The sequence below is a fragment of the Nicotiana tabacum genome, chromosome 24 (genome assembly GCF_000715075.1).
Source record: "Nicotiana tabacum cultivar K326 chromosome 24, ASM71507v2, whole genome shotgun sequence".
Lineage (NCBI taxonomy): Eukaryota > Viridiplantae > Streptophyta > Magnoliopsida > Solanales > Solanaceae > Nicotiana > Nicotiana tabacum.
In genome coordinates, this window is record NC_134103.1 from 105,870,970 (window position 1) to 105,885,677 (window position 14,708).

General features: G+C 38.6%; 1 protein-coding gene across 3 annotated transcripts in view; it reads left to right on the plus strand.

Annotated features, from left to right (window-relative positions):
- The window catches only part of LOC107823590 (UPF0481 protein At3g47200-like), a 67,654-nt gene that overhangs the window by 13,076 nt on the left and 39,870 nt on the right, over positions 1-14,708 (plus strand). For all 3 annotated transcript variants that reach the window (XR_012706725.1, XR_012706726.1, XM_075248263.1), the window contains exon 3: positions 8,652-8,743. Coding sequence is in view for 1 of the 3 variants with exons in the window: in XM_075248263.1 (XP_075104364.1) it covers positions 8,672-8,743 (72 nt within the window). In the remaining 2 variants the exon portion in view is untranslated. The remainder of the gene's footprint in view (positions 1-8,651; positions 8,744-14,708) is intronic.

Sequence of the window (14,708 nt, forward strand, 5' to 3'; positions counted from 1 at the left end):
TCCGCAGGTGTGAAGGGACGGCCTCCAGTATTTTCCGCAGAAGCGGTCTTGGTTCCACATAAGCGTCCCTTGGCTTCGCAGGTGCGAAAGTCACCTGGGCAGAATGTATAAGTTTGCCAAATTGAGTTTTGGCTCATTTCACCTCTTTTCTCTCGTTGGAGTTGGCCTTGGGTGCGATTCTGAAGTGCCATTTTGTCATCCTTCATGAGGCAAGTAATTTACACATATTGTGAGTTAAATACATGGTTTATATATGGATTTAAAAATAAAAATTAGTAGAAATTTGGGATTTGGAAGAAAAACCTAGAAATTGTTATTTTTGGATTTTGACCACGAAATTGGAAATAGAATTTGAAATAAATTATATATTTGAGTTCGTGGTGTTATGGGTAAAGTTTATGATCAAAAAGTTTTGGAATCCGGGCACGTGGGCCCGAGGGTGGTTTTTATCGACTTTTTGAGCGGAGTTGGAAATTGTCGTAAATTGAATTATTATGAGTATTAGAGTATATATTTATGGATTTGCACCTTTATTGACTAGTTTTGGAGTGATGGACATTGATTTGAGTTGTTGGAAAGGCTTTGAAGTCGGTTATGGAATTTCGGAGCGAGGTAAGTCTCCTTTCTAACCTTGCAAGAGGGAATTAACTCCATAGGTGAACCAAATCATTATGTGTTTCTACTTGTGGGGGCTACGTACGCACGAGGTGACGAGAGTCCGTGCATAGGTACTATTATGCTTATGTCCGAGTAGTCTAGGACCCATATCATATTGTACTTACGGTGTTTGTGCCCTACTTGTTAATTTAATTATTTAAAACATTTAGAAACCCGATAAAGGAATTGTAAAAAGGTTAAACTTCATTTACTTGACCGTTAAATGAGAATTTGAAATTTCTTAGAATATTTTTCCCTTGATAAATCTTGAATTGGTTATTTAATGTGTTTCCTCTTTTGTGGAGCGGGCCGAACGTCTCGGTAGCAGATAGATGCATCTATGGTTGCCGTTCGACACTCGGCAGTACACAGTTTAAATATTTATGTTGGATCGGTCCGTACGACCTCAGCATGATTTGCGCATGATATCTTTGGAATTAATAATAATTGATATTGCTTTAATTGGCCCCGAGATACAAAAATGTTAAATGACAAAAATAAATTTGGAAAGTTCCTATTAACAAAAGAATTGTTTACTTACTTCATGTTATTGAGTTTACATATGTTCTACACAATCCACGCTTAATTATAATACCAGTATTTTATTGTTAGCCCTTAGTAAGTGTCGGAATCGACCCCTCGTCACTACTTCTTCGAGATTAGGCGGGATACTTTGTCACGACCCAAACTAACCCTGTCGTGATGGCGCCTATCGTGGAACTAGGAAAGCTGACTCATTTCCATAACAAACCGATATTTTTATTTCAAAGAAAAATTCAAGGCTATTTAACATAAAAACCTTCGTAAAGGAGTTCAAATCAAAACACAAGTGCGGAAAAGAAAAGCCCGACATCGGGGTGTCACCAGTCATGAGCATCTACTATAATTTTTCTGACAATATCGAAACTAACATAGTTTGGAAAATAGCTAAATACAACAAAAGGAAGATAAGAGGGAGAAGAGCAGGGTTGCGATCGCCAAGCAGCTACCTTGCTATCCCCGAGAAAATCTGCAACCGGAATAGTCAACAGCCGCTACCTTGTCCAGCTACACCTGGATCTGCACACAAGATGCAGGGAGTAACGTGAGTATGCCAACTCAGTAAGTAACAACAATAAATAAACATTGAGTAGTAGTGACGAGCAATAAAGCATATAAAATTTAATTTCTTGAAATCTCACTAAAATACCACATGCTTTTAAAATCAGGGATTGAATCAAAACATCTCTTTTAAATCCAATTCCAGTAAAATCATTTAAATATATTTTTCAGCAGTTTTCAAGCAGAGACTTAATGCAAAGGTGAGCAAAAATGATGAAATCATAAACAGCCCCTCGGGAAAAACATCACTCATATGCATCCCCTCGGGCAAACCTCACATTCACTCGTATACAACCCCTCGGACATACCTAACAATCACTCGTGAACAACCCCTCGGGCATACCTCACCATCACGCATGCCTCCCATTCACTCAGCAATCGGCACTCGTACTCAGTAGGTACCTGCGCTTACTGGGGGGAGGGGGGGTATGTACAGACTCCGCAGGGCTCCTTCAGCCCAAGCGCTATATCAAGCCAAATCATGGCATAAATCACTCAGGCCATCGGCCTATATCAAATATGCTACGGCATGCAACCCGATCCCACAAATATCCTCAAAAATCAGGACCTTGGCCTCACTCAATCATAAACCTCTCAAGCCACTCGAGCTCGCAGTAAAAATAGGGTACTTAGCCCAAAACAACATTTATATGCATCAAAACAGAGTAATAAAACTGAGCTATGCAATAAGCAGGTATAACCATGGCTGAGTATAGATTTTCAATCGAAAGTAGTGAGAGGATAGTAAGAAAAAGGCCCCTAAGGGTCCAAACAGCACTGGCACAAGGCCCAAATATGGCATTCCACCCGGTTTACGGAAACTCATTTCTAAAACTCAGAAGTATCATATAGTTTCAACAAAATATGCAACTTTACAGTTGCTACGGGACGAACCAAGTCACAATCCCCAATGGTGCACGCCCACATGCCCGTCACCTAGCATGTACGTCACCTCAAAATAGTAGAAGGATGAGAAATCTGGGGTTTCATACCCTCAGGACAAGATTAACAATTGTTACTTACCTCAAACCGGTCAAATCTCTACCCCGCAATGCTCTTGCCTCTTGACTCGGCCTCCAAATGCTCAGAATCTATTCACAATCAGTGCAACACCATCAATTTATGCTAAAGGAATGAATTCCACAAGAAAACTACCAATTTAGACAAAAAATGCAAAACTAACTCAAACCCGGCCCCCGGGCCCACGTCTCGAAATCGGACAAAATTTACAAAACTAGAAAGCACATTCACTCACGAGTGTAACCATACCAAATTCATCAAAATCCGACCTCATTTGGTCCCTCAAATCCTTAAATCAAACTCTCCTAAATCCCAAGCCCTAACCCCTAACCCTTCCTTTTCACCCCTAATTTCCACTAATTATATGTTTAAACAGCGAAAAATCACCATATATACGAGTATTAGGGCTCAAGCAACTTACATCACTGATATCTCCTTGAATCCCTCTTCAAAATCACTCCCAAAAACTTCAAAATCGACTGAAAATGGTGAGAAATGGACCCAAAATCCGCGAAGTCTCCTTTTTATATTTTCTTCCAAAGCCTTTCGCACTTGCGGAACAATTCTTGCTCCTGCTCCACCGCACCTGCGAAAAATGCATCGCAGGTTCGAAACTCACTTAGGATCCCAGGTTCCGCATCAGCGGACGAACCTCGCACCTGCGCACTCACACTCCCTTTCTGCGGAGACTGGCCAACTCCGCCCTTTCGCATATGTGCCCCAGGTCTCGCACCTGCGGGCTCGCAAATGCGACCTCCAACTCACACCTCCGCATCCTACCTAGCCCAGCAATGCCCGCACCTGCGAACTCCCCACCTGCACCAGCTACCTCGCACATGCGGTTCTCCTCTCCGCAGGTGCGGAAATATTAGTAGCAGCAGCTTCAACTGCATTTTCCAATTTCAAACAATCTGTTAACACCCGGAATCACCCTGAGGCCCTCGGGACCTCAACCAAAAATACCAACAAGTTATATATCAACATACAAACTTAGTCGAACCTTCGAATCACTCAAAATAATATCAAATCACCAAATTACCCTCGGATTCAAGCCTAAGAACTTCTAAACTTCCAAATTCGACAACCGATGCCGAATGACCTCAAATTTTACACACACATCATAAATGACACCACAAACCTACTCCAACTTCTGAAAATCCATTCCGACTCCGATATCCAATTTTCCACTGCCGACCGAAATCGCCAAATTTCCAACTTTCGCCAATTCAAGCCTAATTCCACTACGTACCTCCAAATCACATTCCGGACGCACTCTGAAGTCCAAAATCACCTAACGGAGCTAACAGAACCATAAAAATTCAAATACGAGATCGTTTACACATAGGTCAACATCCGATTGACCTTTCCAACTTACACTTCTAATTAGGAGACTAAGTGTCTCAATCCACTCCGAAATCACTCTAGACCCGAACCAACTAACCCGGTATAACATAATACACTAGGTACACGTTGATTTGCGTACTTATACTACACTTGCTACACATTTTTGTGGAGGCACATATATGTCTAGTGACCTTGTGGGCGCAGAGGTGCGGTTATGGCAGGGACTTAGGCGAGCTGCATTCTATACTACGATACGCAACTAGCAGAGTCTCCTTCAGAGTATTTATATTTCTCTTGTCCAAATTTGTATTCCAGAAATATGTTGTATTTTATTTTACATTCCTAGTTGAGGCTCGTGCACTTGTGCAACGGGTTTTGGGGGTGATTATGGGTTATCCTGTATTAAAATTGTTAAAAATATTATTATTTACTCTATAAATTCCATCATTTAATATTTAATTGAAGGAAATATGATTTCAAAAATATTAAAATGAGAACCAAATTAAGTATTTATTTTTGGCTTTTTTGATAGCGGTGTCCGGCGCCATCACGACCTTTAATGGATTTTGGGTCGTGACACCACCCATACAAAAATTACTCAAATCCGATACCAAAATCTCAATCAAAATCCCAAAATTCAGTTGACGAACTTTTCAACTTTTTCCCCAAATTTCTCAACCCAAAACCTTAATTAAATGATGAAATTAATGGTAGATTAATGGAATATAACCAAAAGCTTGTCAAGAATCATTACCCAATTGCTTCCTCTGAAAAACCCTAGAATTTTATCCTCAATCTGAGCTCTCTAGGTCCCAAAATAAAAATAGGATAAAAACCCTCGATTTTGAAATTTAAAGTCTGCCCAGGTAATTCCTTCTTCGTGAACGCGGAATGAAGCACAAAATTCTCCGCTGCTAGATTTCTCCTTCGCGAACGCAACACCTCATATGCGAACATGGAGAACAATTTCCTTCACCTTCACGACCGCGTGGCCAACTTCGTGAATGCGAAGAACAAACTCCGCTAGCCACCAAGATACCCTAAGCGAATGCGAGACCTTTCTCGCGAACGCGATGAAGGAAACCATCAACAAAATATTAGTGTTTTTGCAATTCCAACAAGTCCAATTCTAGTTAGTTAACCACCCAGAATCCACCTGAGGCCCCCGGGACCTCAAGCAAACACACCAACAAGTCCTAAAACATCATACGAACTTAGTTGAGATTTCAAATCACCTCAAATTCAAGCTTAATAAACTTTGAAACTTCAAACTTCTTCAACCGATGCCGAAACCAATGAAATCACGTCTGATTGACCTCAAATTTTGCACACATGTCACATTTGACATTACAGACCTACTCTAACTTTCGGAATTGGAATTCGAACCCAGTATCAAAAAGTCTACTCCTGGTCAACTTCCAAAAAATTTAACTTTTGCCATTTCAAGCTTAATTCAACTACAGACCTCCAAATCACAATCCGGACATGCTCCTAAGTCCAAAATCACCCAACGGAGCTAACACAACCGATAAAACTCCATTCCGGAGTCGTCTTCATGCAATTCCAACGTGCAAATAATCTCAAAACGACCGTCCGGATCGTTATAAAAGTCTTTGACCTTACGTGCAAATTGCCCAAAAATAAAAATTTGTTCTTCGAATTTTAACAATCAAATACATGATTTAACATCTAAATCAACTCCAAATGAGAAAAATAAAATGCCACAACAGCTCACCACTGCAAAACATCATAAATTACCTTAAAATATATTCACAAAATACCATATAAAATCACTGTAGAAGAAAAAGAAGAAGAAGAAGAAGAAGAAGAAGAAGAAGAAGAAGAAGAAGAAAGAGGAGAAAAAGGCCTGAAGTTGTTTAAACTTTGAGTACTACTAAAAACATTTTTAAAAATTGGTATAGATAAAATGTGGGGGAGCAAATAAGACGTCTCGTGCAATTTTTACGTAGGAACTACAGGTCAACAAAGTTAAGTAAGAGGAATGGCACACTCTATTGAGATTACCCTAATAAATCACAGAACTCCACTGCTTCATCAAACGACAGAACATGGGGTCTCTCTCTCCCTCCAACACTCTCTCTCTTTCTCACTTTCTCTCCCTCCCTAACTCTCTCTCTCTAACTTTATCTCCCTCTCTCTCCCTCAACACGTACAAGCAATGCCTTTTCATTTTACTTTATATTTGTGAAGGGGAAACTTGAAGCAATTGTAAAGTTGTCTCTATATAATATATCACGGGTTCGAGCTGTGGAAGAAACCACTAAGACTAGCATTAGGGTAGGCTGTCTACATCGTACTCCTTAGGGTGTGACCATGTTTTGCACCTGCATGAGCACAGAATAATTTGTGCACGGGGCTATCCTTTTTGTTTTTGTCTGTATCAACATGAAACAAAGGTAGGAAGTGTTTAGGAATTTGATTTTTTATTTTTGATTTGGTTTATAGATATTGCAAACAGACATAATATGTTTGGTTTGATAAATGAAAAAACTTAACCAAACCGACCTATGTACATCCTCTTCTGTCTTATTGTTATCATGAAGTTTTGCTTATACTTTCGTTTCAAGCAATTTGATAGCATGTTTGGCCAAGCTGCAAAAATCAGCTTATTTTAATACGTGATTTTCTCAAAAGTACTTTTGGTGAGAAGCAGTTGGTGTTTGGCTAATTAATTTGAAAAGAACTTCTGAGCAGCCATTAGTGTTTGCCCAAACTTTTAAAAACTGCTTTTAAGTGTATTTTTCTCAAAATTACTTTTCAAAAAAATACTTTTAGAGAGAAATTACTTTTTCTGCTTCTTCAAAACTGCTTCTACTTCTCCTCAAAAGTATTTTTTCTTCCAAAAGCATGACCAAACACTTCAACTTTGAAAAAAAAATACTTTTAAAAAAATAAGTGCTTCTAGGGTTAAATAAGCTTGGCCAAACAGGCTACCAACCTCAAACTTTTGTAATTTAGCTTGAAACTCCTATTACAAAAAATTATGACGCTTTTTCACTAATTACAGATAGAAGAAGGGAGGAATGTGGACAATTAATCGAGACAAATCAAATTCTTGATGAAATATATTTAGATTTGTACCATTCATCTACCAAATCCTATAACATATTTAGAGTAAGTGTGGGGCTAACTAAATCGAATCCAGATGCTTATAAGCCAATATTTGTTCTATTGGTCCTTACCATAAGAATTCACAACTACGCTCGATGGAGAATTATATATTGTGATATGTAGAGTGGTTTCTCAGGAGTGAAAACTTGCATTTGTGAATTGGAGAAATTGAAAGATGAGGCACTAAAGTGTTATGATGATATAGAGGATATTTATAGTGACAACAATACTGGTCAAGTCCACGCTATCATCATAAATTCGTGAGCCAATCAAAAACGACATAACAAACAATAGTGATTGTTCCTTATTTTTTGACGTTTTAGAGCCATAAAACAGGAATTCAGGATGATTTTCAATTTTTTGTGTGCTAAATCAACACCATCAACATGAATTCGAGCGACGAGCTCCGAATCGCCTAAAATTTTGTGGCCAATAGAAAAAAATATTATTATCCCCTACGGTTGCATAGATGGTCTTTGTTATTACTAGAAAACCAACTTACTTTCTTTGTCCTCGCTAAGCTTCACGATATGACTATGGCCAATTGGTGAAGGTTACCTTTAATTCTTCTTTCTTGAAGATAAGTCCTGCATCCTTTCTTGATACTGTAAGTGATGCCAAAAACATCAAACATTTACTTCAACTAGTACACATGTCATGTCACCCTTTGGAGAAGAAAACTAGCCTTACTCATGAGAATCCTAGTTTGGAAATGGAACATTTTAGGAAAAGCTTATATTGGAATCCTTTAAAAATGGTTAGGTTGAAAAATATGCCAAATGATAAGGACCACCAAACATGGGATGCTAACATGCCAAATGCAACAGAGCTTCGCTTCGCGAAGCTGGAGTTATATTTTCAAAAGTTGGAAAAAGTTATAGAAGATTGGAGGAAGATCACAACCTTGGAGATAAAACAAGTTTATTTGACATTAAATTTGAGAATGGGGTGATGACAATTCCTTGTTTTGAAGCCTTTGACTGTACGAAGACCATCCTGAGAAATTAAATCTTATAGCATATGAGCAACAATCATTTGATGTATATCCTAGATATTTCAGTGATTTTTTTATTTTTATGGATTATCTTATCGACTCAGACAAAATTGGGAAAGGGGTTGCGATTTCATATGACTTCTAGTACAAAAAGAAGAATACATGATGTTAGTTCAACTGCAATTACGTACGTTAAAATCCCAAGATAACTAGAATCAGCTATATAAATCGTCACTATTTATTATGACATTTCAATCCTTTGTGTTTCCATTTCTTAAAATGTATTGTATTTTCTTTTTTTATTTTCTGGCAAAAGAGTTGAAGTTAATACAACTGCAGTTTTAATCACTTTGGGTTGATACAATAAAGTCTTAACCCATCTCCCTGTCTCTCTCTGTTGTAGGAATTGCAATTTCAAGAAGAATGGCACATCATATTGAGATTACCCAAATGGATCATCAAATTCCACTTCTTGATCAAACTTCTGTAAATGAGGTCGCTCTCTCACACACTCAAAAAAATAAAAATAAATGAAGTCATATATTGTGTCCTTCACTTTATGCTATCCTTTAAAAGTAAGTAATATAACCCAAAAATAAATTCATCTTTATTACTTTTGGGTAACGATATCAACTGTTTTTCTTTTCTTTTAGTTTTTGACTTCGATATAACTTAATCTAAGTGAAAAGTTAAGAAAATAAAAAACTAAAATTTTATATGCGTGTAGACTTCTGGAACTCACCCACGCACTGTTTCTTTATTTAAGCATTACTAATTATTAGAATAAGTAAAAAAGAAAAAGAGTAGTAAAAGATGTTTATAAATTTAATTAAACAAAAGAGAATATTAGTAATAGTCAAGCTATAATTATTTATATTAATGATAAATGGGTTAAAAATATAGAAAAATCAAAGTGAGAGAGGTAATCGAAATATCGTAAAATACAGGGGAGGTTAGTGTAATAAAGCAAAATGTGAGGAGAAATCTGTCACGACCCAAATCTCACCTATCGTGATGGCGCCTATCGCAATATTAGGAAAGCCGACAACCACAATAAACCACGCCAATCTTTAAGTTTGAAAACATAACAAATAAGTTTAAGAGAAAAATATCATAAATACCGACACACAAAATAGTGAAATCTCGGTACAACATTTTCCAAAATCCGGGTGTCACTGAGTACATGAGCATCTATATAATAATATGGTCTGACACACTGTCTAGGAAGATAGAACAATATAATGAAAACTATAAGATAAAGGAGGAGAATCAAGGTCTGCGGTACCCAAAGCAGCTACCTCGAGAATCTCCGAACTGATAAAGCTCCAAAATAAGTAACCGATATGTCCGGAAGTACCTGGATCTGCACCCGAAATGCAGAGTGTAGTATGAGTACAACCAACTCAATAAGTAACAAGTCTAATCTTTGGGCTAAAAGTAGTGAGTAGCTCAACAGGTACAATCCAAATATAGAAATAACAGTATAGAAATGTAGACATGCTTTCAAGTTCAATAATTAATGCTCAAACAGGAAAAATAGACCAAGTCTCAATAATATGAGGAATATGATATCTATATATCTACATGCCAATGTACATGTCATGACCCAAAATCCAACTAGTCGTGATGACACCTAACTTAACCCGCTAGGTAAGCCAATTAACAATTATCTAATTCCAATGAAGTTTATAAAGACAAATAAGTAAAAGCAATTATCTGAATCTCATACACTTCCCAAGGACTGGTAGTACAAATCATGAACTTCTAAAATTAGAATTTACAAAGCTAGTATGAAATAATTACATCATCTGTTCGAAATGTACATAAATAAATTTCTATAATATTAAGGCTACCATGAACAAGAGGCAGCTATAACCGGAACGCAGGTACATCTTCAAATCCAGCTCCCGTCGATCACAGCATTGTCAGCAGCCAACATCTGCATGCAAGGTGCAGAAGTGTAGTATGAGTACAACTAAATCCATGTATTCAATAAGTAACAAACATAATCTTAGGTTGAAAGTAGTGACGAGCTGGAACATAGGTCGGAGTTCAACACCAATGGCCAACAACAGTTTATAACAACATAATGAAAGTAATAAAAGAAGTAACTCTAAAATAAAATGTTCAGCTCGTTCACAATTCCAGAAAATAGGTATGCTTTTCAAGTATATATGTGAAAACCAAATCTTTTACCGAAATTGCCAAAAATGTGAGTAAGTTTGAAAACTATAATTTTTCCCAAAAGCTTTCAACAGGAAAATGTTTTATTTTCAAATGGCATGAGGAAAATACACCTCTATACCTAGATGTTAATATGTGTCACGACCCAAATCCTAACCTGTTGTGATGGCGCCTATCGTGGTACTAGGCAAGCCGACATTTCCATAATATTCCAAAAACTTAACAGAAAATGATTCAAAGTAGTTTTGAATAACAAAAAGTTTTCATAACGGGGTAAAAACCCAAAACACAAATGCGAAAAAACTCCCAAATCATGGTGTTACTGAGCCCATGAGTATCTATACATCACCAGTCTAGAAAAGAAATGTATATGAAAGTCTAGAACTATATACAATAAAAGAACAGATAAATAAGGAGAAACAAGGACTGCGAATGCCGGACAACTACCTCGAAGTCTCCAACGATCAATTGTGCGATATATCAATACCCACCGTGTCCAGAAACACCTGGATTTGCACATGAAGTACATGGTGTAGAGTGAGTACAACCAACTCTGTAAGTAACAACACTAAATAAAGAATTGAAGAATGTGGCTAGCTACACAGTTATAATTCATTTTCAGTAGTCTCAACAAGGAAAAGTAGGCATGCTTTCACATCCGACAATTTAGGTTAAATCAGTTTATACATGCCAAGTTCAAGTAAATATCGGATATAATATCTCTCAGAAGTTTCACAACAGTGATATATGGCAGCTATGTGTAACAACAATGATATCAAATTCAGCCTCTCAGAGCAACAGTCACTCAGTTCTCCCATTCACTCCAACCACACAATCATCCATTCCTCACAGTCACTCAATCAATCCTCACAGTCACTCATTTTTCTCAATCGCTTGGCACTCGACACTCGTACTTAGTAGGTACCTGCGCTCACTGGGGGTGTGTACAGACTCCAGAGGGGCTCCTTCAGCCCAAGCGCTATATTAAGCCAATCATAGCATAAATTGATAAAACATGTTACGATGTGTAGCCCGATCCCATAAATATCCTCACAATCAGGCCTTCGGCCTCACTCAGTCATCAATCTCTCCGGTCTCTCGAGCTCTCATAAATCATGAAAATCATCCCAAACTGCAATGATATGATGTATCAACAAGGATATAATAGAGACAGAGATATTATATGCGAGTAAAAACTGAGACTGAGTACAAATAACATTTAGCAGGTAATTTAACATGTAACCCGACCTCTGTGGGTCCCAACAATACCGACGCATAGCTTAAACATGATTTCTAACATGATTTACAGTCAAATTGCTATAAAAAATGGAGAGCATATAGCTAACAACAAATCATTCAACTTTACAGTTTCACGCAATGCACCAAGTCACAATTCCTTCGGTGCACGCCCACACGCCTATCACCTAGCATGTGCGTCACCTCCAAACCAATTACATTACACATAATTCGGGGTTTCCCAGATTTAGAAGTGTTATTTACCTCAATCCGAGAAAAAACTCTACTCCAATACGCCTTTGCCTCGCAAATCAGCCTCCAAATGTCCCGAATCTAGACTCAAGCAACACAATACAATCAATATGGGCTAAAGGAATCAATTCCACACAAAAATACGAAATTATGAATCAAAATCCAAAATCTGCTTCAAGTCGGCCCCCGGGCCCATGTCTCGAAATCCAACAAAAGTCACAAAACCCAAAATCCCATTCAACTACTAGTCTAACCATATAAAATTCATCAACATTTGACACCAATTCGACACTTAAATCCCTAAAATCAACTCTCCAAATCCCTAGCCTCAAATCCCCAATTTACACCTCAAAAACACACCAACTAGATGGGGAAATCAATGTGAAAATATAGTTATTGAAGAAATTTAACCACAAGTGACTACCTCAAGAATCCCTTCGAATTCGCTCTCAGAAATCGCCCAATTCTGAGTTCAAAATGTTAAAATGAAGCCAAAATCGCAAACCCTAGCATTTATATGTTTTGGCTAGTCAAACCGCATCTGCGGTCCAACAATCCGCTTCTGTGGTCCCTCTTTTGCGGTGAAAACAAGGCTTCTGCGGAAGTCAGTTAATTCCCCATCTACTGCACCTGCACATACATATTCACTTCTGCACAACACGTCCGCATCTGCGGCCTCGCAGGTGCGGAAAGAACCTCGCACCTGCGAACTCTGCCATTGCCTTCCTGGACCGCTTCTGCGGCTACCTTCCCGTTTCTGCGGGCTCACACCTGTGGTGCCCACTCTGCAGGTGCGATTACACCAGTAGTCCTCAAACTTCAGCAGCTCTCCAACTTCAAACCTTGATCCGTTAAACACCCGAAATCAACTCGAGGCCCCCGGAACCTCAACCAAACATACCAACAACTCTTAAAACATCATACGAACTTAGTTGAACCCTTAAACCACCTCAAACAACCTCAAAAACACGAACACACCTAAATTCAAGCCTAATGAACTTTGAATTTTTTAAATTCTACAAACGACGCCGAAACCTATCAAATCACGTCTGATTGACCTCAAATTTTGCATACAAGTCACAAATGACCCCACGAACCTACTCCAACACCCGAAATCTCAATCCGACCCCGATATCAGAAATTCCACTCCTGGTCAAACTTCCCAAAAACTCAACTTTCGCCATTTCAAGCCTAATTCCACTACGGACCTCCAAATCATAATCCGGACACGCTCTTAAGTCCAAAATCACCCAACGGACCTAACGACACCATCAAAATTCAATTCCAGGGTCCTTTTCACATAAGTCAATATCCGGTCAACGTTTCAACTCAAGATTTCAATTATGAGACTAAGTGTCGCAATTCATTCTGAAATCCTTCCGGACCCGAACTAACTAACCCGGTAAGTGTCACGACCCAAACTAACCCTGTCGTGATGGTGCCTATCGTGGAACTAGGCAAGCCGACTCATTTTCCAAAACAAACCGATATTTTTATTTCAAAGATAATCTCAAGGCTATTTAACATAAAAACCTTCGTAAATGAGTTCAAATCAAAACAAAACTGTGGAAAAGAAAAGCCCGACATCGGGGTGTCACTAGTCATGAGCATCTACTATAATTTGTCTGACAATATCGAGAATAACATAGTCTAGAAAATAGGTAAATACAACTAAAGGAAAATAAGAAGGAGAAGAGTAGGGCTGCGATTGCCAAGCAGCTACCTTACTATCCCCGATAAAATATGCAACCGGGATAGTCAACAACAGCTACCGTGTCCAACTACACCTGGATCTACACACGAGGTGCAGGGAGTAATGTGAGTACGCCAACTCAGTAAGTAACAACAGTAAATAAAGACTGAGCAGTAGTGACGAGCAACAAGGCATATAAAGTTCGTATCATGAAATCTCGGTAAAAATACAACATGCTTAAAAGCAAATCAGCGTTTGAATCAAATAATCTCTTTTAAAACCCAATTCCAGTAAACATCATTTAAAGATATTTTTCAATAGTTTCAAACAGAGGCTCAATGCAAAGGTGAGAAAAAATGATGAAATCATGAACAACCCCACGGGCAAAACATCACTCACATACAGCTCCTCGGGCAAACCTCACAATCACTCATGCCTCTCGGGCATACCTCACAATCACTCATGCCACTCGGGCATACCTCACAATCACTCATGCCTCCCAGTCATTCAGCACTCGGCACTCACACTCAATAGGTACTTGCGCTCACTGGGGGTGTGTACAAACTCCGAAGGGGCTCCTTCAGCCCAAGCGCTATATCAAGCCAAATCATGGAATAAAGCACTCAGGCCTTTGGCCTATATCAAACATGCTACGGCGTGCAACCCAATCCCATAAATATCCTCACAAATCTGGCCCTCGACCTCATTCAGTCATAAACCTATCAAGCCACTCGGGCTCTCAGTAAAAACTGGGTACTCAGCCCAAAACAACATTTATACGCATCAAAACAGAGTAACAAAACTAAGTTATGCAGTAAACACGTATAACCATGACTGAGTATACATTTTCAATCGAATATAGTGAGACGATGGTAAGAAAAAGCCCCGTAAGGGTCCAGACAGCACTGGCACAAGGCCCAAAACATGACATTCAGCCCAATTTACAGAAACTCTTTCTAAAACATATAAGCATCATATAGTTTCAACAAAATATGCAAGTTTACAATTGCCATGAGACGGACGAAGTCACAATCCCCAACAGTGCACTCCCACACGCCCGTCACCTAGCATGTGCGTCACCTAAAAATAGTAAAT